Source organism: Cnephaeus nilssonii (assembly GCF_951640355.1).
Source record: "Cnephaeus nilssonii genome assembly, chromosome: X".
NCBI classification, from domain to species: domain Eukaryota; kingdom Metazoa; phylum Chordata; class Mammalia; order Chiroptera; family Vespertilionidae; genus Cnephaeus; species Cnephaeus nilssonii.
In genome coordinates this window covers 119,769,046-119,794,669 of record NC_137071.1, presented here as the reverse complement: position 1 = coordinate 119,794,669, position 25,624 = coordinate 119,769,046, and the positions used below count along the sequence as shown (strand labels likewise).

Sequence of the window (25,624 nt, the reverse complement as noted above, 5' to 3'; positions counted from 1 at the left end):
ACAAGAGCTAGTGTACATTTTGCTGACTGCTTTCTGTTTAAAATTTTTTAGAATTTATTAAATGAGAGAGAGAGAGAGAGGGAGAGAGAGAGAGAGAGAGAGAGAGAGAGAGAGAGAGAGAGAGGCTGAAACTTGTGTGCTCTGACCTGGGATTGAACCCACAGCCTTGGCATATTGGGACGATGCTCTAACCAACTGAGCTACCTGGCTGGTCAGGGCCTGACTGATTTCTATTTATCTGAGAATATAAGCAGATGTTCCCCCATCCTTTTGTCTGTCTTGGGTAAAGACTGGTATTTCCTCCTATGAAACTATAAGGGAATGGAATTTAGTGAACACAAAAAAGCTCAACTCAAACACTAGAACAAAATACCATTTAAGTTCTAAAGGGAAGCAAATCACGTAACATACCCCTCATATCCCCATCATACAACTATAAAGTCTCCAAAAGGGAAATTCAAAAGACAGTTTGAACCTAGGGAAAGAACTAGGAGAGGTATGTGTCCCAGTAGCCCCTGCAGTGTTGAGCAATTTAATAATGTAATAAGAGACCCTTTCTGAGTCATGATTAGGAAGCCCATAATTTAAACCAGTAGAAATATAAATATCCTAAAATTAACTGGGGGAAAGATCTGTGCTGTGTTCAAATGTACAGCTTTTCCAAAGAACCTCAAGCCAATCTCTCAAGTCAGACATGGATACAAACCCTTGCTCTTCTACTTAACATCTCTGTGAGGTAGTCACTTTCTCCATGACTTAGTCATCTCATCTTTAAAATGGCAATGACAAAGGTATTTTCATCAAAGGACTAAGCAAGATGATATATGTAAAACACTTCTTAGCATAGTGCTTGATACATAGTAAGTGCTCGATGTATAGCAGCTGTTATTAAAAAGTAGAGTCCTCCTCAAATCTCTGGAGGCCCTGCTATGAGCCCATAGTGTAGGTCTGGGTGAGGTGGCTAGATTTGGATCCCTGCCCAGCCAGTGTTGCTCAGTGGATTGAGCGTCATCCCATGGACCAAGAGGTCTCCAGGTGGATTCCCTGTCAGGGCACATGCCCAGGTTGTGGACATGATCCCCAGTAGGGGGCATGCAGGAGGCAGCCTATCAATGTTCCTCTCTCATCACTGTTTCTATCTCTCTCTCTCCTCCCTCTCTATCTAAAAATCAATAAAAACATATTTAATAGACCTAGCCGGTTTGGCTCAGTGGTAGAGCGTTGGACTGAGGGCTCAAGGGTCCCAGGTTCGATTCCGGTCAGGGGCATGTACCTTGGTTGCGGGCACATCCCCAGTGGGGGGTGTGCAGGAGGCAGCTAAATCGATGTTTCTCTCTCATCGATGTTTCTAACTCTCTATCCCTCTCCCTTCCTCTCTATAAAAAATCAATAAAATATATTTTAAAAAAACATATTTGATAGATTTGGATCCCTTTGCTGGGTTAGATACCCTGTTTTTAGGGTTCCATAGCACTCTTGGTAATAGTCTATTTATGTTTTTGTCCCCACTGATGTCCCCTATCACCCTCTCAAGTCTAGAGACTGTCTCATTCATAATGCAGGGCCTATGCCTCAGTTTCTCTAACCACAGCTCTTAGTACAGTGCCTGGCACATGGGAACACAAAGTAAACATTAGCTGAACTGAAACCAATAGCTTGAGTAACCACTGGTATTGTCAATCTTGCCTTCCCCCTGGAGTAGTGTTTGAATGAGGAATGATGGAGAGAGAAATGGCTCCATACTCTAAGATAGTGCTTCCTATCTTAGAGTTTGCAGCAACCATCACTAGGGAGATCATTGTTCCTACTTAAGGGGCTCATTATAAAGTGAATATTCCTATAATCAGTATGTTTTACTTTGATATAGAAAAGTGGAGATGGCCTCTTCATTGAATTAATGTGTTTCCCCTCTATCTCAGGATGGCTTTTTATTACAGGGGCCGAAGAGAATGATGACCCTCCTCGTGTTAGCTTCAACATCCTTGCATTCTCTTAAATGATTCCCTTTTTTTGCCTCCATTACAACTGAAATTATCTATGCATTTTTAACATACCTGTGTTTTCTGGTTTACATCATCTATTTAGGTAATAAGTTCCCTGAATTACCTGTGAATATGTAGGTTTTAAAACAATTTATAACATTATGTTTTCCAAGTTTTAATGGACACCTCCTGGTTCTAGAATTGTATTTTATAACAGTGAACAAGTCCATGTTCACACTATATGTACAGTTGTCCCTTGATATCCATGGGGAATGGTCCCAAGACCCCCCACAAATACTAAAATCCCTGGATGCTCAAACCCGTATATAAAATGGCATAGGACAATGCAGACATATCCGCAGATTCCCAATCACAGATGGAAAATACTGTTCTCCAGCTGTGGTTGCTTGAATCTACAGATGCAAAAGCCTGAGATACAAAGGGCTGTGTCTTTATTGAAAAAATCCACGTATTAGTGGGCCTGTGCAGTTCAAACCTGTGTTGTTCAAGGGTCAACAGTATTACTATTGCAATGTGGAATCCTAGACCTCCCCAAACAGTATCTAAACCAAACAAATATATGATTTATTCAACTATATGGGGTTTTCTAGTTTCAATTATTTTGGTAATCTGAACCTCAAATTAGGTTTCCCAAGGGTTTTGCATTTCTAAACTAGCTGTTTAACTGGAAGCACCCCAAACACTCTTGCTTTTATGTCCCCTTGGAGCATTTATGGGCTCTTAATCAATAGAAGTAAATTCATTATGAGCCTCCCTTCCTTCAAAGATATTGCCTTTGGTTCCCAAATTTTGAATTAACCAGATTTTAGTGCAATTCTACTTTTCTGTGGCCAAGTTTACCACCACTAAAAATGCCTAAAGGATCGTTTCATTTGTTTTCTCAAAGTACTCTGCACACAATGAATCCCTTTTAATTAAGAGCCTTTTTTGGTTTCATTTTTCTGTGCTTAGTCTCAGCTCAAAAGGAAATAGGGAAAGTGCAAATTTGGTAACATTATTCCTGACCTATTTGATAATAGGACAACAAAGGCGAGGGGGGAGTTATAAAAATATTTTCTCTGTGTAGTCCTAATTAGGAAGTCTGGAGGAAAAAAAAGGGATTATTACAGATTTGATTCAAACCCTTGTGTGGCTCAGAATGTCCTTGTGCTAAGGATCAGGACGAGGCCTCTTCCTGTGGCAGAGAAATAGAAAATGCCACTGTTGGACAAGGGTTCATGGTGAGGTACTAATGAGTACCATGTTCTCATTGGTGTAGGTCAAGGCAATTTGAGATACCTTGATCTTTCTCTCCTCTATTCTTCCATCTCTCTGTTTCTTCTCCTCTTATGTCTTTCTCGCCCTTCTCATCTATCCTATCTTTGCATGCCTACATAGTCCTTATGTTAGTCACTGGTATCCAAAGGCTGCTAAAAGCCATCAGGGACAGAGAGCCTGGCTTCCTTATACATATTAGGGAGGTTCTATGATTAAGGAGAGAACAAGAGAACATGAATGAGAGCAAGGGTAATGGAGAGTTCTTTTTTTTCTCAAAACATACCTGAAAGTCATAAGCAGAATATGGTGGCAGGTGAGGAGGGCTATGGTAGTAGGTATTGTAGGATGCCACTTGAGGACGAGCATAATAAGAAACAGTTGGATGGGCATTTTCAACAGAACAGTTCAATGCCGGGAGAGTTGGATTCTGTAGAAAACAACACATTAGAAGCAGCATTAAAGTTCATCACTAGAAAAATGGTTAAATAAACAGTGGTACATCTATACTACAGAATACCATGAAGACATAACCATTATTGATAAACAATTTAGTGACAGAAAATGTTGTCCAGGATATGTTGTTAAATTTAAAAAAAAAATAAGCCACTGGCAAAACTATAGAGACAAGATCAGTGGTTGCCAAGGGTTGAGGTTGGGGGGAGGGATTAGTAGATGGAGCATAGAGGATTTTTAGGGGAGTGAAAATACTCTATATGATGTTACACTGATGGATATGTCATTATACATTTATCCAACCCCTAGAATGTACAATACCAAGAGTGAACATATGGTAAACTATGGACTTTGGGTGATTATGATGAGTCAATATAGGTTCATCCTTGGTAACAAAGGTACCACTCTGGTGGGGGATGCTGATAATAGGCTATGTATGTGTGGGGGCCTGGGGTATATGGGAAATCTCTGTATCTTCCTCTCAATTTTGTTGTAAGCCTAAAACTGCTCTAAAAAATAAGTCTTTAAAAAGGAAGCCACCACATCTAACAAATCACTACATGGAAATATGAAAATATCTGGGAGGCACACAATGGACTGACTCAGAATAAATTCTTTCCAAAATAAAAAAATAAATAAAAAGGAAGCCACCATGTTATATTAATATAGCATGATCCCAATTTATGTAAAAATAAAGACCTAATCAATTTTATATGAATATATGTTTGTAAATGAAAAGAAATTAATCTGGAAAGATTCACAACAAACTGTTAACTGTGTTTATCTCTGGGAAGGGGAGTAGTAGTAAGTGGTAAATGAGGACTCTTCACTTTCTGTTATATAGCCAGAGTTTTTACAACTAATATCAATACTTGTGTCATTTCCTCTCAGCTTATTTTGAAAAATTCAAACCTATAGAAAAGTTAAAATTATTTATTTGTGATATTTTAAAAGAAAAAAAACAAGACCCAAAATACACAATGTCAAATAGACACTGCTCTTGCTATGATAAAAATGTTATGGGTCACAAAGGGATTTTAAGAGTTGTGAGGATTCTGGTAGATTCCAATCCTTCGAAGGAGCTGCCACGTAGACATGAAGTGTATTTATTTCTCATCAGCTCTGCAGGCTGGAGGCAAAACCCTAGCAGTGAACAGAAACCAGGAAAGACCAAGCAGAGTATACTGATTATTTTTTGCAAACAAAATAATGCAGAAAAAATTAAATACCATTTTAATATGGTGATGTGTATAGCCCTTTAAATGTTAAGGCTAATATTGTCCCAGATGGGAGTCCTGCTCCCAACAGGGCCAAAGCATTGCTAAAGGAAGTCACCACTGCTCATTAGTTCCTAAAGAGGATTGTGATTTGTATCTTTTGAGTGCCACATGGGTCAAGGTGTGGGGCAAATATTTTTTCCATTTCTCATGTCATTGAAACCTCCATTTGTATGGATAATCAAGAGCTGTTTTCAAAATAAATGTGTCTTGTTTCTGGTATACATCCTATATATATATAAAAGGGTAATATGCAAATTGACCCTAATGGCAGAATGACCCAGAATGACTGGTCACTATGATGCACACTGACCACCAGGGGGCAGACGCTCAATGCAGGAGCTGCCCCCTGGTGGTCAGTGCGCTCCCACAGGGGGAGCTCCGCTCAGCCACAAGCCAGGCTGACCTCTCCCGCCTCCTCAGCAGCGCTAAGGATGTCCGACTATGGCTTAGGCCCACTCCCCCCATGGGGAGTGGGGGATGGGGCCTAATCTGGCAGTCAGACATCCCTTGAGGGGTCCCGGAATGCAAGAGGGTGCAGGCTGGGCTGAGGGACCCCCAGAGTGCAAGAATTTTAGTGCACTGGGCCTCTAGTATACTCTATATTAATAGAAAACAGAAGCTTACTCTCAAGTGATAAAAATGTGTGGGCAGGCTTTGGCAGTGGCACAGGCAACCATATTGGGGTGTTGGCAGGGGAAACTCCCTTATAGCAAGTTTCAACACAGTTCTGTTGCTCTCTTCCTTGGTGTGGGTTACTGTTTACATTTCTAGGAGGCTTGAAGAGCTACAAACCTGTCATTATGATGCAGCTCACAGATAACCAGAGAAATGTTTGTTAGCCTCTCTCATTTGTGGGAGAGAGCTGAGATCTTGGATCCCAAGGGTTTGTTCACTTTACAGAATAAGAGTGCTCAGAAATGCCCCTACCTCTCCACCAGAATTCTAAGAAGAAATTTCATCCCTGAGGAAGTCCCAGAAATCATATTCCCTAGGCCTTCAATCAATTAAAAAAAAACCCACCCTCTATAATCAAAAGAGATATGACTAACCAAGGTGGATTGGATAGTCATTATCCATCTTTATCAGAATACATACTTATACTTGGGTGCTAATGCTTTGGGTACAATAGCATGGTTTATCTAATACTGTGGTCGGCAAACTGCGGCTCACGAGCCACATGCGGCTCTTTGGCCCCTTGAATGTTGCTCTTCCACAAAATACCACGGCCTGGGCAAGTCTATTTTGAAGAAGTGGCATTAGAAGAAGTTTAAGTTTAAAAAATTTGGCTCTCAAAAGAAATGTCAATTGTTGTACTGTTGATATTTGGCTCTGTTGACAAATGAGTTTGCCGACCACTGATCTAATACATCATAATAGATCAATGGTTCATTGTGTACTTTCTCAGAACAACAACAAAATACTTCCAAATATCTTTCCCAACTGTATAGCTAACATATGGCCAATTTTGATTCTTGATGTAGTAATTAATTAAACAAATAATGCATTAATTATTTGTATTGAGTTAAAGAGGTAAGAAGATAAATAGTATTTCTATAACTTGGCATCCAATTAGAGTATTTCTAGATTCAATGCTTTATCATTGTCATTACTTTGTTTTCATAGATTTCTTTTCCTAAAAATGAAAGGTCACCAATGAAATCTCCATAATATCCACCAATAAACAAACAAATAAACAAACACACCCTCCAGCTCTTGCAAAGTGAAACCAGTTCTTCTATGTAAATAAATTAAGCCTAACCAGAGAGAAACCATCACGCAATGTAAACTCTATCTATAAAAGTTTTTTTTTGTGTGTATTTACCAAGTCCAGGGGGCCAGGATAATCTTTGAAAAGAAAGAAACACAGACAAAATATGAGAGGAAGATTGAATGAGCACTGAAAAGCCACAGAGAGAAGAAAGTTAAGAGTAGAGGACAGAGAGAAAATGGACCGGGCAACAAGATAAGGTGAGGGATTGAAGGAAGGTGGAGTGAAGAGTTGGGCAGGGAAGGAGCAAAAGAGATGGCCCCAAATAAATGGTCTGGTTATGTTTTTAAAGCAATAATTCTGATTTTACAATAAATTTAAATATTTTAATAATAAATTTAAATATTTTTTCCATTTTCCATGTCATTGACACCTCCATTTGTATGGATAATCAAGAGTTGGGCACTGTCTCTATTTGTGTGTGTATACAGGAGTGTGCGTATTTCTATTAAAATTTCTGGAATTTTTAAGCTATGAGACCCCCATTACTGATCCGTAGCTTTCTAAACTCCAGTGCAATAAAGGCTGCTAGGTAGCACAGGAAACGTTGAAAGCAATCTAGTCTGGATAAAGCGGAGTCTGTTCTGAGACAATAATTGCGAACTTTGGAAAGAATGCCACTTTTATTCCTCCCCACTTTACTCCAAACCAGAGACAACTATTAGGAGAAAATGACAAGATATTATCACTTTTGAAAGATTCATTTCTAATCCTTATAGCTTTGGTCAGCAAATACTTTATCAAACATTTCTTTAAGATCCTTTTAACCAAGCACCTCTGGTCAGAAAATGAAGTCCTCCTTTTTCCTTTCAAGATCCCACAACTGTGGAAATGGTGGCTCCTAGCTGATCCTGTTGAGGACTGCCAGCTCACAGCCCTTGGCTCCTATCCTCACTCCCTAGGGAATGGCTTTCATCAGCCAGCACCCCTGAGTCTCTGTGCGGACCTCAGGGCATTCCACTTAGAGGGAAGGTACATCATAAGTCACTAGCCACATTTCGACCTAGGCTGTAGATTTTAGTTAGGTTCATTTGGTTGATGTTCCAGGATTTTATATATCATGTATAATTTTAATACAGCGAGCTAAGTAATTCTTCCATGGTGGCCCCATCTTGCACTCCTATTAGTATTCTCTCACCTTATGAATCAAATATCTTGCCCCCTGACCTTTGCTTTCATCTTTTGTTTTCCTCACTGGTCCTTGCCAGAGTTCTTGGGCTTGGTTGGCATTTGATAATGAACAGAATTTCCCTTGCTTTCCTCCTCTACTATTGAAGAAGCTCCCAATAGTTATAAACAACTTGCTTTATTTTTTTTCTTTTTGAAATTAAAGCATCGAAACAAAGGAGGTAATTTCCATTAAAACCCTTGTAGAATTAGAAAAGGCTATCCAAATGTTAATTAAGAGAAGCTGGGATGGAGTAGAAAGAGCAAAGGCTCTGGCATCTGAGAAACCTGGGCTTCAGTCCCAGCTCTTCTGTTTAACTCTGGGCAAGTCACTTGACCTCTGTTTGCCCCTCATCTGTGAAATGGGGGCAGTAATACTTACTTACTTCACAAGTTACTAGTAGAGCAGAGAAAGTAATTGTGCAAAAGTATTTCATAGAAAGTAAAGGGCCATTGCTTCCACCTATGAGGACAGACCATCAACAAACCCCCTTTTCTCCCTAGAGAGCCAAAGTCACAGTGAAGTTATGAATCAGAAATAAACCTAGACATCAATGGTCCACTGAGTCTTGACAGGGGTCCTTGCTGGGAACCCCACTGAAACTACCAAGTAGCCACCACCCACTCCATTTGTGCCCATGTCTGAATGCTCTAGGAATGATTCAGAGTACTTTTCACACTGGTCCTCATGACCCATCTCCTCTACTCACCAACCTAGGAGCTTCTCCACCAGCCAGCCTATTTTAGATTCCGCTTTCACCTATACCCTGGGGAAATTCTTCAAGAACAAAGGACATTCTTTTCTCCAAAAAAAGCCCCAACCCAGAAACAGTTTTTCCGCTCTCACACCCAAAGTTCCCTCAGGCCCAAACCGGAAATCCTTCTCCCTCCTCCTTCTTCCTGCTCCTTCTACTTCTGAGGGCCCCATCTTGTTGATGCTTCCCCACTCCTCTGTGCTTGGGCTTTCCTGAATGAGAGAAGGGGCATGGGAATGAGAAGTGCACATTTGAAAGAGAGAGAGAAACAGACAGGCTGGGCATGAGCAGGAAAGGATTTCACTTGACTTCTAGTCACCAGCAGGAACACTCAATGCTTCCAGTCAGCCTGATTCTGCCAGGGATTTGCTGCCCAAAACTGCAGAGTTTTTCTTTAGCCCACCTTTCATTTTCCATTACGCAGCCTTTTGATAGTCCAGAGTCAAATTACAAACTGTCTTTCAGGTTCTTGTTCCTCAGGGACCCCAAAATGGGACAGAAATAGCCAACGGCCTAGAGGCTATCTGTCTCATTTCTGGAGTCAAAGGAAAACCGCTTTTAGGTACAAAATAATTCCCTAAACACATGAGGGACATTCCTTTAAAGCAATGGTACACAGTCCTGACTGTAGATCAGAATCACCTGGGCTTCAATTTAGACCATTTAAATAAGAATCTCTGGAGGAGGGGCCCAGGAATCTGGGTTTTATAAGCACCTCAATTGATTATATTCTCATAGGAAGCCAGGAGGATAATCAGTTCTAAAGCTATCTACACTAATGAAAGAGAAACATGCAAATTGACCATCACTTCGTGACGCCCACCAGCCAATCAGGAGTGAGTATGGAAATTAACCAGACAAAGATGGTGGCGGCCCCACCCCCCCAGCCGCTCCGGGTCTCTGGGCAGCATGCATGCAGGCACGGAGTGGCTGGGCAGGGCGGGATGCCTGCTATGAGGAGGAGGGCGGGGGCAGAGGGAGCTAAAGGAGCGGCGCTCCAGCTGGAGCGAAGACTGAAGGCTCCTGGCAGAGTGAAGGCCTGGGTCCCGGGTGCCGGAGGAAAACCAGTGCCGGCAGCCAGTGGAAGGAAGGACTATTGCACGAATCTTCGTGCAACGGGCCTCTAGTTATCTCTATAATTTGAGATCAAGATTTATTAAATAAGCAAATAAAAGCTTAGAAATGCTTTAGAAACAAAAGAAGGAAGGAGCCCACTATTATGAAGCACCTACTGGATGCTGAGTCCTGGCAAGCCTTTGCAGACACACACACAAAGATGAAAAAGAGTTGAAAGAGAGGTTAGGGAATGTGGGGAGACTGAGATTGAGGTTGAGGTTGAGGTTGAGGTTGAGGACAAGACCTGGCAAGCAGTTTAGCCCACAGCTGGCTCTTCAAATGCAGGCAGTTGAGGGGGAGTAAAAAAAGGAGTCCAGATGCTCTTTCTGGAGAAACTCCAGGATGAATTTCCTGAGAGGGGGAAACTATCATTACTCTTACCTGTAGCTAAAAAAAACCCCAGGAACCAGGTATAGAGGGGCAATGGGGGGGGGGGGGGGAAGAGGGGTGCATCTGTAATACTCTCAACAATAATGACTTTGAAAAACCAACTCTTTCCTTCCATCTCTCCCCAAGTCTGTTGGGGAAAAATTACCCTAAAAGATTTCTGCTAAAAGTGTGTTTAGGGTGGGGGAGAGTTTGAAAAGGTTATCTATTAAAAGCATAATATGATAATTAGACCAGACAGCCAAATGACCTTCCAGACGAAGCCGGGGCTGCAAGAGCCGAGCCCCTTGCACGAATTTCGTTCATTGGGCCTCTAGTATTTACATAACCAGCATGAACCAGAAAATTGATAACACCCTCCTCTCCCTCCACCCCAGAATGTGCCATAAGAACATAAGCAACTCATGTTAACAAGAAATATTTGCAGATGTTTGAAGGAAGTTACATTCTTGAAGCAATTGCTTCTGATTCCTCCCTTCAAAACATGCCCATTGTTCCTTACCCCAGCCTGGCTCTCACCCCCAACAGGGGCCTCTGTGGAAAGGGAAGACTCTTCCTTACCATGTCCTTAAAGCCTCCAAGGACAGCGGCAGTGATGATGCCCAGGAACAGGCCGACGATGTTAAGGATGGTGGCAGACCAGAGCAGATGGTAGAGGTGGATGATGTCCTGGCAACTGCTGACATCGATGTATTCATAGTACCCACCAGTAATTTCCACCCGGCTGGACAGGGAGAAGCACACTTCAGTCAGTCCCCAGGGAGCAGGTTAGGCCCTAAGGCTTTGGCTACCACCCAGCTCAATGAAAAACAGGTTAACCATCATAAGGGACATCATAGGTATGAATGCACTTGGGGAGCAAGACACTATAATAAATCCAAGTGTGATTGCTGTTTATTAAAAATCAACAATAAAAAACTACTACCTGCCAGAGAAACATTTGTTATCACTAACTAATTCTAGATGACATTATTGACACTTGGCAATATGCCAACACAGTGCTAAGGATTTTACATATGTGAATTCATTAAAACTGTGCTAATATGGCAGTAACTAGTCACATGTGGCTATATATATTTACATTCATTAATTTAAAGTAAAATTTTTAAAATTCAGTTCTTCAGTCTCATCAGCTACGTGTTACATGCTCAATAGCCACACTAGTGGCTGGTTACTGTGCTGGACAGAGCAGATTACAGAACATTTCCATCATCGCATCAAGTTCTATTAGACAGCATGGTAAATCCTTAAAATACTCTGTGAGGTAGCTACTATCACTATTCTCTTTTTACCAATGAAGAAACAAGCACAGAGAGGTTAGGAACTTGCTCAAGTCAAGAGGTAGGGCTGGGATCTGAATTCAGGCTTCAAAGATATCAGTGTTTCCTTTCTCAAGACAAAAAACATCAACAGCCCTAGCTGGTTTGGCTCAGTGGATAGAGCATCAGCCTGTGGACTGAAGGGTCCTGGGTTCGATTCCAGTCAAGGGCACATGCCCAGGTTTCAGGCTTAATTCCCAGTAGGAGGCATGCAGGAGGCAGCTGATCAATGATTCTCTCTCATCATTGATGTTTCTATCTCTCTCTCCCTTTCCCTTCCTTCCGAAATTAATAAAAATATATTTAAAAACAAAACACCAATAAACAAAAAACAATCCTACCTAATAAAAGAGTAATATGCAAACTGACCGCACCTTTGCTATGCCCAAGCCACGCCCACCAGTCAATTAGGGCAAGTATGCAAATTAACCCAACCAAGGTGGTGGTTAATTTGCATATCAAGACAACATAGGAAGAAGCCAAGCACTGAAGAAGGGAGCGAAGCTTCGGAGAAGCAAGCAGGCGGGGCCAGAGGAGAAGGGAGGCAAGCAGGCGGGGTGGGGGAGAGCCCAGCAGGAAGCCCTATTGCAGGAATCTTCCTGCAAGGGGCTACTAGTGTCCCAATAAAGAACTACAGCTGAGTTGCTGAACAAAACCTATCATCTCCTTGGAGAGGTCTTCCCTGACCATTCTGTTTAAAGACAACCCCCTCCCCCCCCCCAAAAAAAAAGCTCAGTCATTCTCTATCACATTACTTGCTATGGACTGCATTGTGACCAAAATTCATATGTTGAGGCCCTAACTCCCAATGTGACTGTACTTGAAGAAGGGCTTGTAGGAGGTAATTAAGGTTAGATTAGTCATAAGAGTGGGGCCCTAATCCAATAGGATTGGGGGTTTTACAGAGAGAGAGAGAGAGAGAGAGAGAGAGAGAGAGAGAGAGAGATCTCCATACACAGACCCCGAGAAGACACAGTGAGAAGGCTACCATCTGCAAGCCAGGAAGAAAGCTCTCCTGGGAACCCGAGCATGCTGGCGCCCTGATCTCAGACTTCCAGCCTAAATATCTGTTGTTGAAGCTACCCAGTCTCTGATATTTTGTTATGGCAGCCCCTGTGCCTGACGTAGTTGATGCTACATAAATACCTGGTGAATGAATTAAATGAAGTTCCTGTCCTCCTGGATGTGGCAAACTAATTTACAACTTGACCACTGGAAGCAATAGTGAATCTGAAACACTGTGATTCTTGCCCTAGCCGGTTTGGCTCAGTGGATAGAGCATTGGCCTGCGAACTGAAAGGTCCCAGGTTCAATTCCCGTCAAGGGCACATGCCCGGGTTGTGGGCTCCATCCCCAGTGGAGGGGCTTGCAGGAGGCAGCTGATCACAATGATTCTCTCTCATCATTGATGTTTCTATCTTTCTCTTCTTCTTCCTTCCTCTCTGAAATCAATAAAAATATATTTTAAAAATAAAACAATAAAACACTGTGATTCTTAAAATGAAAGTCAGAACCAAACGCCCTGGCATCAAGATGGTTATTACACGTGACTCCCCTGCTATAAGAATGCTGAAAATGAAAAAGGGAAACAAAACTAAAGGTTAACCTTCAGAATGAATCAAGGAGGGATTAGTCACACAAGAAAAGAGTTCAACCTGGGAGATGAATTTATCTTAGGATTCTTTAAAATCAGTGTTTCTCTAACAAATTGAAATCAGTGTGATTACAGAACAGCCTGAGTCAGAATCATCTGCGTTTGTGTGTATGTGTGTCTGCCTATGTGTGTCAGTACATTATTTGTGTGTGCCTATGGGTGTCTTTGTGTATGATCATATGTCTTTGAGAAAGAGCTAGTTAACACTCAGATTCTTAGGCCCAGCCTCAGTCCTACTGAATTTGGCAGAATTAGGGGGGCGGGGGGTGAGGCTCAGGAATCTGTGTTAACATGCTCACTGATGTTAGAGAACCACTGTTTTACATAGTAAGCTGTCGTAGTGGAATTTTAAAGGTATTTCAATTCATCAGAATTTTAATTGGATTTAAGTATTTTCCAGAACATAATTGAAGAGACCATCCATAAGCATACATTGAGTGTCTTCTGTTAGTTGGCACTATACTCAGTCCTGGGGATGGGGTTAGGGAGGACACACAGATTACTTAAACTCAAAAAGGCACAGCTGGACAGGGACTATCCCCTGGAAAGGATAGGCCTGGGTATAAGGGAAAGTGTGGGCTTGTAGGGACCCAGGAGAAGCTTCTGACTGCCACCAAAATATCTATGCCTACCTCCTAAGACACTGAGGGCAGGCTGGCAGTACATATAGATACAGCATAGCAAACTCTGGAGTAGGACTGCATTTGAACCTTGGCTCTGTCACTTATTTGTGGTCTGACCCTGAGCAACTTTCTTAACCCTTCTGGGCCTGTGGGATTTAATTAAAGAATGTATGAAAGCAGCACTCCAGCACATAATAAGAGCCCCCACCAAAATATGCAGCTATATATTTTTTCCCTTCTAAGAGCCAGCCGCTGGCAACAAGATTCAACTTTGAATCTTGTTCTTAAAGGCATTAACACTTTAAAGGCACAGGCCACCACATGGAAGATCAGCAGTTCATTTAAAAATATTCAGTAATTGTAGAGAATATACGTTTGGTTTCTGTTTGAGTGGGTTCAGTAGCTATTGAAATATTTTTTACTGAACTATGAAGCAAAAGACCGTTAATACTTAGATCTGGTTCAGGATTTAGCAAATTAGTGTGGTTTGTTTCTGTTTGAGATTTATGGTTCCATTTGGTTTAGTCTCTGGAATTACAGAACTTCCTCTGGAATTTCATCTTTTGCATTCTCAGCACTCCTACCCTCAAGCCTCCATGGTTGCAGGGATCCCCTGCCAGACCCTACCATTGCCTGATTTAGCTTCCTAAAACATTTTAAAAACTAAGTCATTTATTTAATCAAAACCCTTCCATGGCTTCCCATTACCTTCAGGAAAATGTGTCCAAATTCCTCAGTCTGCCATAATCTGACTCTAAAATGGAGTTCACACTCCAGCCAGGCTGGAGTCCCCAACTGGCCTTGCTGGGCACTTATTCCAAAATTTGCTCAGATTTCTCCCCCTGTGTGCAAGATACTGCCTTCTATTCTCTGCCTATCCTAATCTCTTCCACTGCTCAAAACTTCAATAGTCAACCTCACTAGGGCTTTCTTCAAGGACTCCAGTGCCAATTCATTAGCCTTTTCCCTGGATTCCCATAGCCTCAGAGAGTCTGTTTTTCTTTTTTTAAAAAATCCTCACCCGAGGATATTTTTCCAATGATTTTTAGAGAGAGAGAGTGGAAGAAAGAGGGAAAGACAGAGAGGAATATCGATGTGAGAGAAACACAACGATTGGTTGCCTCCTCCTGCACGAGCCCCAACCAGGGCCCGGGCTGGGGAGGAGCCTGCAACCGAGGTAAGTGCCCTTGACCGGAATCTAACCTGGGGCCCTTTGGTCCGCATGCTGATGCTCTATCCACTGAGCCAAACTGGCTAGGGCGAGTCTGTTTTTCTTAGTTTGCACTTTACATATGTCAATAATTCAGTTATTCATTTAATCCAATGTCTATTGAGAGCCTACTCAGTACTGAGTACTGTGCTGGGTACTGAAGCTACAACCAAGCCAAGGTGGACATGATGTCTCTGTCTAAACTGTAATCTCTTGAGGGCAAGGGTGGTCTTTTACCTACATTTGTTTCTCCCTCACTGCCTTGCACAGTTGTAGAAATGTTATAGGTCATCAATAGGTACTTGCTGAATGAATAACAGTTCCAAGACTGATCATTGCATTGATCATGAGATTGATCACTCAATAATGGGCTCTCATCCCCTTGCTGGGTGTACCTGTGTTGCAGACCCCATTTACCCAAGTAGGAGGCAACAGATCCTGGATAAGGCAGAAGGGCATGCTTCTGCTCTTTGATAAGAGCCTGGAACCATATGCCAACTCTTGATTGGCAGGCAATGACAAGGGCAGCCTCTGTGCATCTCTCTTTTACTGTATGCATTCTGTCTAATCTCCCAACCCTTCCCACAATCTCCCTGGTAAATTAAGTTCCTTAAGGGTAAAATTATGTTTTATTGAAAGGTATTCTTCTAGAATAGTCTCGGGCACATAGTAGGAGCTCGATAAAAGTTTGTCAAAGGAAGAAATGAGTAAAAATAAGCTATCATCTTTCATTTTATTACCAACTGAAGCAGTTCACAAACCACCCCCGTTTCCTTTCACTTCCTTTAAGTTATACAGTGAAAACCAGTGATATTGACTTGGCCTCTCCAAAAGCTGAGTAAAGTGCTCTGAAAGGCTGCTACTGAGGAGCTGTGTCCTAGAGAAAGCCACCTTCCTGCACAAGGCAAAATGAAATAATCTATGTTTGCTATTAAAACCTCACTGCCCCTGACGTCAGAGAAGGTCTGTGGCTTTGAGGGGACAGTAGCAACTCTGTGTTTCCATAGCACTGAACAAATGACTGCCTGATGTGTTTGTTCCCACTTTTTTTTCTTGGCCTCCTTTCCAGGAAACGGACTGAAGGATCTGGCAATTGATTAAAAATAGGCTTCATGTGAGGAAAACAAATACGTATTCGGCAAAATTAAAGACTCTGAGCCCCAGAATGCTTGCGGCTAGCTATATTTAGGCCTGGAGTTTAGGTCTCTTCGGGCGCTGGCTGGAAAAAGCCTTGGGTCAAGGTAAACTTTCTCCTCTATTGTAGGATCATCACCTCTTAAGTCTTATGGTCTTGATTTATGACCCAGTGTGACGGTTTCCTGATGAAGAGCTTAGTAAGTGCTTTTCTAGTGGCCTTGCCCTTGGAATCTTAGCATGACAGACTTTGGAAAGGGCCTTGACTGCTGCCTGAGGCTGGTCACCAGGCACCAGGTAGGTGAAAACCATTTCCAGGTTTGAAGATCTTTAAGAGCAATGTCCCCATGACCCTCTTAGTTGCCTAGTCCCATATTTTATTTTCCTGGTGAAAAGGATGTTCCTCTTTTTGTTCCTTTTCAATAAATGTCACTCCCTTTTCATCGGGCTTTTACTCATGCCTGGGCCTGTGCTGGGTGGAGCCTGGGATATAGATAACATGAAGTCATGTTTATTGCCTTTAGCGAGCCCAGAGTTTAGCACAGCTCCTCATAAAATTCCTTTAGAACCTTAAAGATAATACTAGCATAACTTGCTTTAAAAAAGTTAGAAAGTCAGCCCTGGATGATGTTTCTCAGTGGTTAGAGAGTCAGCCCACACCCCAAAGGGTTGTGGGTTCAATTCCCAGTCAAGGGCACTTCCATACCTAGGTTGCAGGTTCTATCCCTGGTCATGGTCTGGCGAATGCAGGAGGCAACCAATTGATGTGTCTTTCTCACACTGATGTTTCTCTCTCCCTCTCCCTCTCCCTCTCTCTCTCCCTCTCCCTCTCCCTCTCCCTCTCCCTCTTTTCCCCTCCCTCTTTCCCTCCCTTTCACTCTCTCTAAAAATCTATGGAAAAAATATCCTCGGGTGAGAATTAACAAAGAAAAAAACGAGAAAGTCAGTTATTATGAAGATTAGATTTGACAGAAAGATAAACTGGGCTTGATTCTCTACTTTAAAAAAAAATCTAAGGGCTCAGCTAAATGGAATTTAAAGTAGGATTTAGTTTACTCAAACCTTCATCATAAATACACCTAATTGCAAAGAGAAAGGTGTGTCTGCAAGGAATCGCTTCTCAGCCTCAGTGAGCCTCCTGTTTAATTCTCAGATCTCAGGCCCTATTTTGGCCAACTTCCAGCCGCCGCCCCAGGAGGCCTTGAAGCCGGAAAGGAGATGGGAGCAAGGAGTAGGGAAGAGGCTGTTAAGAGGAGGGAGGAGGAAAAAAGAGAGGAAATGGCAGAGCAGGGGAGGGATGGATAAAGAGAGGCAAAAGGAAAGATAGCTACAGAACCCCAATTCCCCTGGGACCTATTTTACATTCCTTTGATCATTTTTGGAAGGATGGACTCAGGAAGTACAATTATAGCCAGCTCTCAATCACTGCTGCTATGAGGGAAGTCCTTTACAAGTGTTAGTTATTATTATAACATGAATAATTAAACCTCCCAGATAATCCCCAAACCTCATTTGAGTTTTTAAGTTTCCTTTCCTCCACCAAACCTTTTAACGAAATGAAACTGGTGCTAGCAAAGAAGGTAAAAGACTGGTGTGTGTTCACCCCTTCTCTTCCCTGCCTCCAGTCTGTCCATCTGTCTGGTTTTAATCCTCAATTTAGAGAAACTACCCCGCCCCATACAGAAAGCAGAGAATGTGAGTGAGGGTGGGGGGCCTGCATCCATTTGACCCCTCTGGATCTAACTCCATTCAGACTTCTTCTGCCAACTCCCCCCTTCCTCCCTCCCTCTCCTGGCCCTCAGCACTCCTGCACTGAGAGTCTAGAGAAAATATGTGCATGGGCAGGAATTGGCTGACACACCCCACAGGCAGGGCTATTCACTTATACTCTGTACCTTTTGCTCATGCATTCCTGTCAATTTTACTTTCTAAATTGCTCTTGAAAGTGTTCCTTGCTGTCTATTATCTCCAAAGCAACTTAATCCAGGATCCATTCTCTTTGGTCTAAACTCTTGCAGTGACCCCTTAGCTCCTTTCTAAACACTCAAATCCATTTTCCACGCTATATCCTCCAATGGATCCTAATTGTTTACAGAGTCAAGTCCAAAGGCATTTCTATGGCCAAGGAGTCCTCCATAATTTGACCTGTGACTACAAATCTGCTCTTACCACCTACCCCCTTGTATAACTGTATAACCCCACCCCCACAATTCTTGGGAATAATTCTCAACTTCCACCCACTTTTAGTTTGTTTCCTAACTTCCTATTTATCCTTTAAGTCTCAGCTCCCACACCAACTCCCCTTTGACACTGCACCCCCCAGCAACTCTGACTTTCAATCATTTGTGTTGCCAGTGTCCCCAGTACATCCACTGATTCCCCACCACACTTATCATACTATATTGCAATCAATTGTTCAGATATCTGTCTTCCCTACTAGCTTGTGAACTCCACAGCAGTAGTCTCTGTATTCCTAGCTCCTTTTTGTTTTGAAAGAAAGAGTAAATGATATTTTCACAATTGGAGGGCAGAGAGCCAGAATGGTTGTAGCAGAAATAGCACCAATTCTGCTCCTGCCTCAGGGCATTTGCACTTGCTGTTCTCTCTGCTTGAAAAACTCTTTCCCCCCAGGTATCTACTTGGGTTTCCCTCTCACATTACTCAGGTCTCTACACAAATGTCACCTCCTCAAAGAGGCCTTCCCTGGATACTCCATCTAACACAGCACACACATTCCCCTCCTGTTACTATCTATCTGCCTTTCATGCTTCTTTTGTTTTCAGTGCTCTGATTAATACTTGGTATGTTATACAGGGTGGTGTAAAAGTAGGTTTATAGTTGTGAGTACCCAAAACACGAACTTTATTCTTCTACAAATATTTTTAAATTATTGTATTATTTTCCATATGAACAACTGTAAACCTACTTTTGCCCAACCCTGTATATTCATGTTTATTGACTGATTTCCCTAATAAAATAGAAGCTCAAAGAGGGCAAGGATTTTTGTTTTGTTTGCTGCTGAATCTCCAGTGTCTAGAACAGGCCCATGCACAGAGAAAGTCTCAATAATGACTTGTTAATCCTCACCCGAGGATATTTTTCCATTGATTTTTAGAGAGAGTGGAAGAGAGAGGGAAAGACAGAGAAACATCAACGTGAGAGAAACACATCGATTGGTTGCCTCCTGCACGAGCCTCAACCAGGGCCAGGGCCAGGGAGGAGCCTGCAGCCAAGGTACGTGCCCTTGACCAGAATCAAACCCAGGATTCTTTGGTCCGCAGGCTGGCACTCTATCCACTGAACCAAACTGGCTAGGGCAACTTGTTCAGTATTGTTCAACTTTGACTTAGAACTCTGTTTGACCCTATCTCTATCATTTTCAACTTCTGTGTGACCTTGGTCTAGTTGTCTGTGTCATCTGAGCCTCACTCTCATCATCTGTAAAATGGGGATAATAATTCTACAGACATCATAGACAAGAATGAAATGAGATCAAATATTTAAAAGCACTTGACATGCTTCCTGGCACAGAGAAGGCAGGTAATGCATCTGGGCTGAAATCTGGTAACTGACCAGGGTCTTCTACTTCTCTGATCCCTATGGCATGTCCTTCCCCCATTCTAACCCTTCTATCATCCATTGTGATCAAACCAATATTCCCATGCCTGGAGGCTCCACTCTTACTTGCCACAGTTGTAGAGGTCACAGCAGAAGCAGGTGTTGCCCCGGATGCGAGGCGTGCAGAATCCACGGCTGAGGTGAGGGCAGTTCACCTGAGGGCACACAATAGTGAGGAAATGAGCTGGCATTGCATGGGAGGCAGGACCCTCTGGGATTGTAAATGTGAGTTAGCGACTGATGGAGACGGTAAAGATGGCTGTGAGATGAACACACCAGTGCACGGGAGGGCTAGGCAGGGGACTGGCTGAATTGTGTATGAAGCAAATCACTATGTAGCTGGGCTCAAATCCAGCCTCAGCCACGCCCTCAGTGCCCCATCCCTGAAAGGTGGAGATGGAGAGGAGGAAGGATGGATGGAAGAACAGACAGAAGAACAAATAGACAGTAGGAAATGAGGATATGAAAGGGGAAGGCAAATCATGGTATAGGAAAGGGGACCAGATGGGAAGGAAGACAGAGGGACTGTCACATGCACTCTGAAGTACAATGGTACCTCTCTAGCTGCCTGGGTAAGGTTCCTCATAACCCTCGTGGAAGGAGAATTTTTGGTTGAGGAACTTATGACCTTATATAGGAAAAATAGGGTTAGGGGGACCAGGATTATCAGTGAACCTATGGAAGTTATTAATTAACATTTTTACAGTCACCAAATTAACACAAGAAAGCAATGACGACGAAATCAAGACAAGAGCAATGACATTTTACCCATCTTGATTGGCAAATAATTTTAAAGATTAATTTCCATTTACTCTTGTTGGTAAAATATTTTCCAGACTCTCTCCCACATATGGATGAATATATAGATGTAATGAAGTGCTTGTAAATTTGTTCTGTTGTGTTATAGAGAATATTCATAGTAAATGAGCATTCATTTTCATCCAAATGCTCATGGCCTTTCTGATAAGCATACATATTTCTACTCCTCCCTTCTAACCTGAGGATAGTTAGAAAAATGGTAAATTTGTAATTGGGGAAAGAAAAAGAAGGCAAGTGGGTGGCAGGGCCATTAAAAAAAAAAGTATTTGCCCTGATGCCTTGGGAGCAGGGCTATCGCTTTGCCTAACTCCATAAAATATAACTTCACATTATATTTTATATAGAATGGCTTCCCCTGAAGTTGTGCAATGCAGTGGTCATTTTATATCCACTTGTCTCTCTTTTCTCCCAATCACAAGTTTAAATTTGTTCTAACTATTGGGGGCAGGGGCGGGAGCTGACTTTCAATTTAGATATTAACAGAGAACCAAAGTGTCAAGGTTCCTAGAAGCACACAGTACGGTTTCCTATGAAAGTGATCTCTGGGTTTGGGAAGGGCTATTATGTACTGAAATGGAAGCTCTCCAAAAATGACATGGAGCCGTGCTTCACCTTACTGTCCACCAACTCTAGTTCTGCATGAAAGGACATGGAATACAAGGAGAGCTGTGTGGGTCAGTGTAGAGAGACTGTCATGTACCCAATTCAAACATTATCAGACTGGCCTCATGAAAGGGGCCAGGCTAACAGTCCGGCCCTTCCCAGAGCCTCCAAGGGAACTAGGCCTCTCAATTACCCTCATTTGACTTCCTGACCCCTCGTGTGTGGGAGACGCAGGATCTGCCTCCTAGTCTAGGCCTAGTGCCTTGGTGGAGCTCCTGATTTTCTTCCAGCTTGGGCACCTGAACCACAGGCAACTGAACCATTATCCACAGAGATGGGGGAGGACCCTGCACTGTGGCCTCTGTACTCTTATCTGTTTCTCTAGGGATCAAAGCCACAAACTGAGAGGCTGCCTGCAGGGGCAGAGGGGCAGCCTGTGTCCATAGAACAAAGTAAATCTTATTAGGCCTCATGAGGCTCCAACCTATGACCATAACCTTATTAGCACTGTGCTCTGATCCGAAGAGCAAATCAAATAGATACCTAGCAGCCAGCCTTAGGCCCCTGGAAAGGAGTAAAAGAAAAAAGTTTTAGACAGAACAGAAGACTCCCAAAAGGTAAGACATATAGCCTCATTCTGGCTCACCTCCTCAGCTTCCTTCTGGGATGTCTTGGGGACATAGTGGCACCGGTTAGCGTAGAGTGGTTTCAGATCCTATAAATGGAAACACCAAACCAAAGGGGTTTTGGCTTTGGAAAATAAAGCAGCAAGTGGTCTGATGGGTAATAAAAGATTTGAAAGCACACACACACACACACACACACACACACACACACACATACACCCCTGAGAGAGTAGGCAGTGGGTTGAGTTAATTAATCTAAGAAGACTGAGAATGTGAAGATCAGATAAAAATGTTCTAATAACTGCTTTCAATTGGACCACTTGGTTAATGGGAAATTAGGGAATTGATTGAGAAATGGGTTTCCTCAAATTTCCTCTCTCATTTTATTCCTAGTCTTTTTCTTCTTGCACAGAGTTCACAGGGACTGAGCTTCAAAGCTCCAGGTTATTGCAATATCACACTTCTAAATGATGGGGAGGGGCTGGGGTTGGACAGCATAGCTCTAACAATGAGGTCTCATTATCGCCTGAGGACAGGACCAGGGCTGGCTGACAGGTACTCCCTGCTGTCAGAGCCACAGCTTTTCCAGAAGGAAGAGCTCAGGAAGCAAGCTCCAGGGGGATGGGCAGCTACTGAGATTTTAACTCACCTGAACTATGAGCCATTTTCACAAATTAGATAAAGACAGAGAACTCCAAAAGTACCGCAAAATCCCAGAAAACTAACATGGGCCTTAAGAAAAGTTGATTTACCTACTGGCCTGGCCAACTTCCTAGTAAGGAAGCTCTCAGGCACGGGGTACAGGGGGTGGGGGTTGGCATAGAACAGATAGACACAATGCTACCTGGAAGCTTGCAGGCAGGGGATGTTGTTCACTTTCAGGGTAACACTAAACATCCCCTGAGTGGTAGGGGGCTTGGGCCAAAAGCAGGTTGGGACAGGACAATCAGTTTATGCAAACTGACCTTAAGGGTTTGCCCAAAGCACCCTGGCAATGGGAGTTTACCAATTGCTTCCCACCCTGCCCCCAGTTCTCTCAGCATTTCCAATGATCCTGGTGGCTGCTTTTTCCCACATATGTGATTTAGCATCTCCTGTTCCTGGCACCCAAGTGCCTCCTGTCTCCTAGCCTCCATACCATCAAGGACCTAGGACTTTCCATCAGCTGCTTCTACATAAGCCTCCTGGTTGCCCAATGTTCTAAAAGTACATTGTCCTATTGCCTTAGCTTGGAGTTGGGCTGGAAAGGAATGAGAGTTCTCATGTTCAAACCCAGCAGGGTTTATTTTCCATGTTCGGGTGATAGCAGAAGTCATTATTATCCTGTGGAATGGGAGACTTGATGTGCTTGTTGGTCACAGCACTCCTGACCTCCTGGTTCTGCAAAAAGCATTCAGCCACCAAATGCCCTAAATGAAAATGCACATATGCGATGGTTGCCCATTTGGTGTTTCTGGTTGTTATTCTACATTGAGATCCCAGAGGAAGAACAAGCCTATGCAAATGAGAGGTAAGGAAAGGTCACTCAGCCAGGGCTCAGCAACCTTTTTAATCTAATGGCTCACCATCTCTGGAGTGAAGGGATGGAAACAGATATTGCTTTGTGGTGAGTATCTGCTCTGTGCCAAGCCTTCTTAGGGCATGTACACACCCATGACTTCATATTGTCCTCATACTTACCCTGACAGGTAGGTTATTATTATATCCATTTGGAGAAGGAGAAACTGTGGCACAGAAAGGTACTATGACTTTCCCATCTAGTTAATGGCTATATTTGGGGGAGGGAAAAGGGAGGAATTAGGAGATGAGAGAAAAAAGGTATAAGAAACATTTATAGGGGTGTGTAGGAAAGTAGGTCTTGAGAAGTTCATATGCCCCAAGCCAAAAGACAGGGCAAGATGACATTAAAGGGCTTCAAAAACAGGAAAAGCTGGCTTTAACCCATCCAAGCGATACTAGGGTCAAGATGTACCTTTAATTTAAACTGGCCAACAGATATTACTATAGATGAATAAAGCCTCATTCCTCAAAAGTCTCTGGGTATCAATGAGGACTGGCAGATGTCTTAGGACAGGTACCGTGGAAACACAAAGGTTTTCTTAAAGATTCATCCAGCCTTACCCCAACCCCCTGAGTCAAATGTGCTACCTTCAGGCCACTATCTGTGGGAGGTACACAGAGCCTGGAGTCAAAGGCAGATAGAGGTCATTAGAGGAAACTTCTGGTAAATATAATTTGGATTTTTACCCATTGCCTTTGACTGAAGCCAGTAATAAAACATTAAGTGTTTCCGGCAAATGCAAATCAACCCCACAATCAGATACCACTTCAAGCCCACTAACCCACTAGGATGGCTAGAATTAAAAAGTCAGATAATAACAAGAGTTGACAAGGGTGTGGAGAAACTGGAACACTCATACACTTGCAAGGGGAATGTAAAATGGCACAGCCACTTTGCGAAACTGTCTGGTAGTTTCTCAAAAGGTTAAATATAGTTACCACATGACTCAACAATTCCATTCATAAATATATAGCCAAGGGAAATGAAAACATATGTCCATACAGAAACTTGTACATGAATGCTTATAGCAGCATTATTCATAATAGCCAAAAGGTAGAAACAACTTAAATGTCCATCAGCTGCACAAACCAACTTTGGTATATCCACACAATGCAATATTATCCTACATAATAAAATGGTAATATGTAAATTACCATCACTCCGCTACGCCCACGATTGGGCCAGCAGGAGACGCAGGGGGCGGGACTCAGGGTGGCCGGGGTAGCTGATTGGGCCAGCAGGACACTGAGCTCGCGGCGCCAGTGGCGCCGCGAGCTCAGCGTCTGTGCCATGGCTGCCGGAGGCTTTCGGAAGGCCTGGGGCACCGGCGGACAGCTGGCCGGGTCCCCCGCGATCAAAGGCCAAAGCGGGGGACCCGGCCGGCTGTCTGCTCCGGCGCAAGGCCTTTCGAAAGCCTCCGCAGCGCCGGAGGCTTTCGGAAGGCCTGGGGCACCCGCGGACAGCCAGCCCGCTGGTGCACCAGGTGCATGATTAAATCATGCACTGGGCCTTTAGTTAGGCCATAAAAGGAAATGAAGCACTGATACATGTTATAGCATGGATGAATCTTGAAAATATTATACTAAGTTAAAGAAATTAGGTCACAAAATACCACATATTGTATGATTACATTACTATGAGATGCTAATTAATATAGGGAAATCTGTAGCGAAAGAGATTAGTGGTTGCATAGGACTGGGAAGTAGGGAGATGGGGAGGTGACAGATAAAAGATATGGGTTTTCTTTTGGGGATGATGAAAATCTTTTAAAATTGATGTGGTGATAGTTTGCATTAACTGTGAATATATAAAAGTCACTGAATTGTATACTTTAAATGGGTGAATTATATGAGATGTGAACTACATCTCAATAAAGATGTTTTAAAAAATTAGGAGTGAGAGGAGGGAAATGGAGGAAGCCATTTTAGCTCATGATGCCATCAAAATCTACTGCAGGCTTCTTAGCCACAAGGCCTATGTTGCCATGGAGACTGCCGTAGAGTGAATACTGTTTGTCAAGTGGGAATAAGAATGTCTGCCCTACATACCTCACAGGATTGTTGTGGGTCTCAAATGAAATAATACATGTGAAGGCACAATGAAAAGCTACATGCATTACACAAAAATAAGGCATTATTATTATCAAGATGGTTCCTATTGAATACACAATAGCATGCATATTATGATTGAGTGCAACCATGCTACAAAAACAGGTATGTGCTCTGAAGGTAATATGCAAAAATGATAATAATTGGTATATGAGAGTGATAG

The 25,624-nt window shown here is 42.8% G+C and overlaps 1 protein-coding gene across 3 annotated transcripts in view; it reads right to left on the bottom strand.

Moving 5' to 3' along the window:
• TMEM255A (transmembrane protein 255A) overlaps nucleotides 1–25,624 on the bottom strand; it is a 54,537-nt gene that overhangs the window by 7,272 nt on the left and 21,641 nt on the right. The window contains exons 5-9 of one of the 3 annotated variants that reach the window (XM_079764496.1): nucleotides 21,813–21,881; nucleotides 20,301–20,372; nucleotides 19,811–19,899; nucleotides 10,748–10,910; nucleotides 3,544–3,687 (exon numbers count right to left, since the gene is read on the bottom strand). In XM_079764496.1, coding sequence (XP_079620622.1) covers nucleotides 3,544–3,687; nucleotides 10,748–10,910; nucleotides 19,811–19,899; nucleotides 20,301–20,372; nucleotides 21,813–21,881 — 537 coding nt within the window. The remainder of the gene's footprint in view (nucleotides 1–3,543; nucleotides 3,688–10,747; nucleotides 10,911–19,810; nucleotides 19,900–20,300; nucleotides 20,373–21,812; nucleotides 21,882–25,624) is intronic. The other 2 variants (XM_079764497.1, XM_079764498.1) reach the window with 2 other exon arrangements.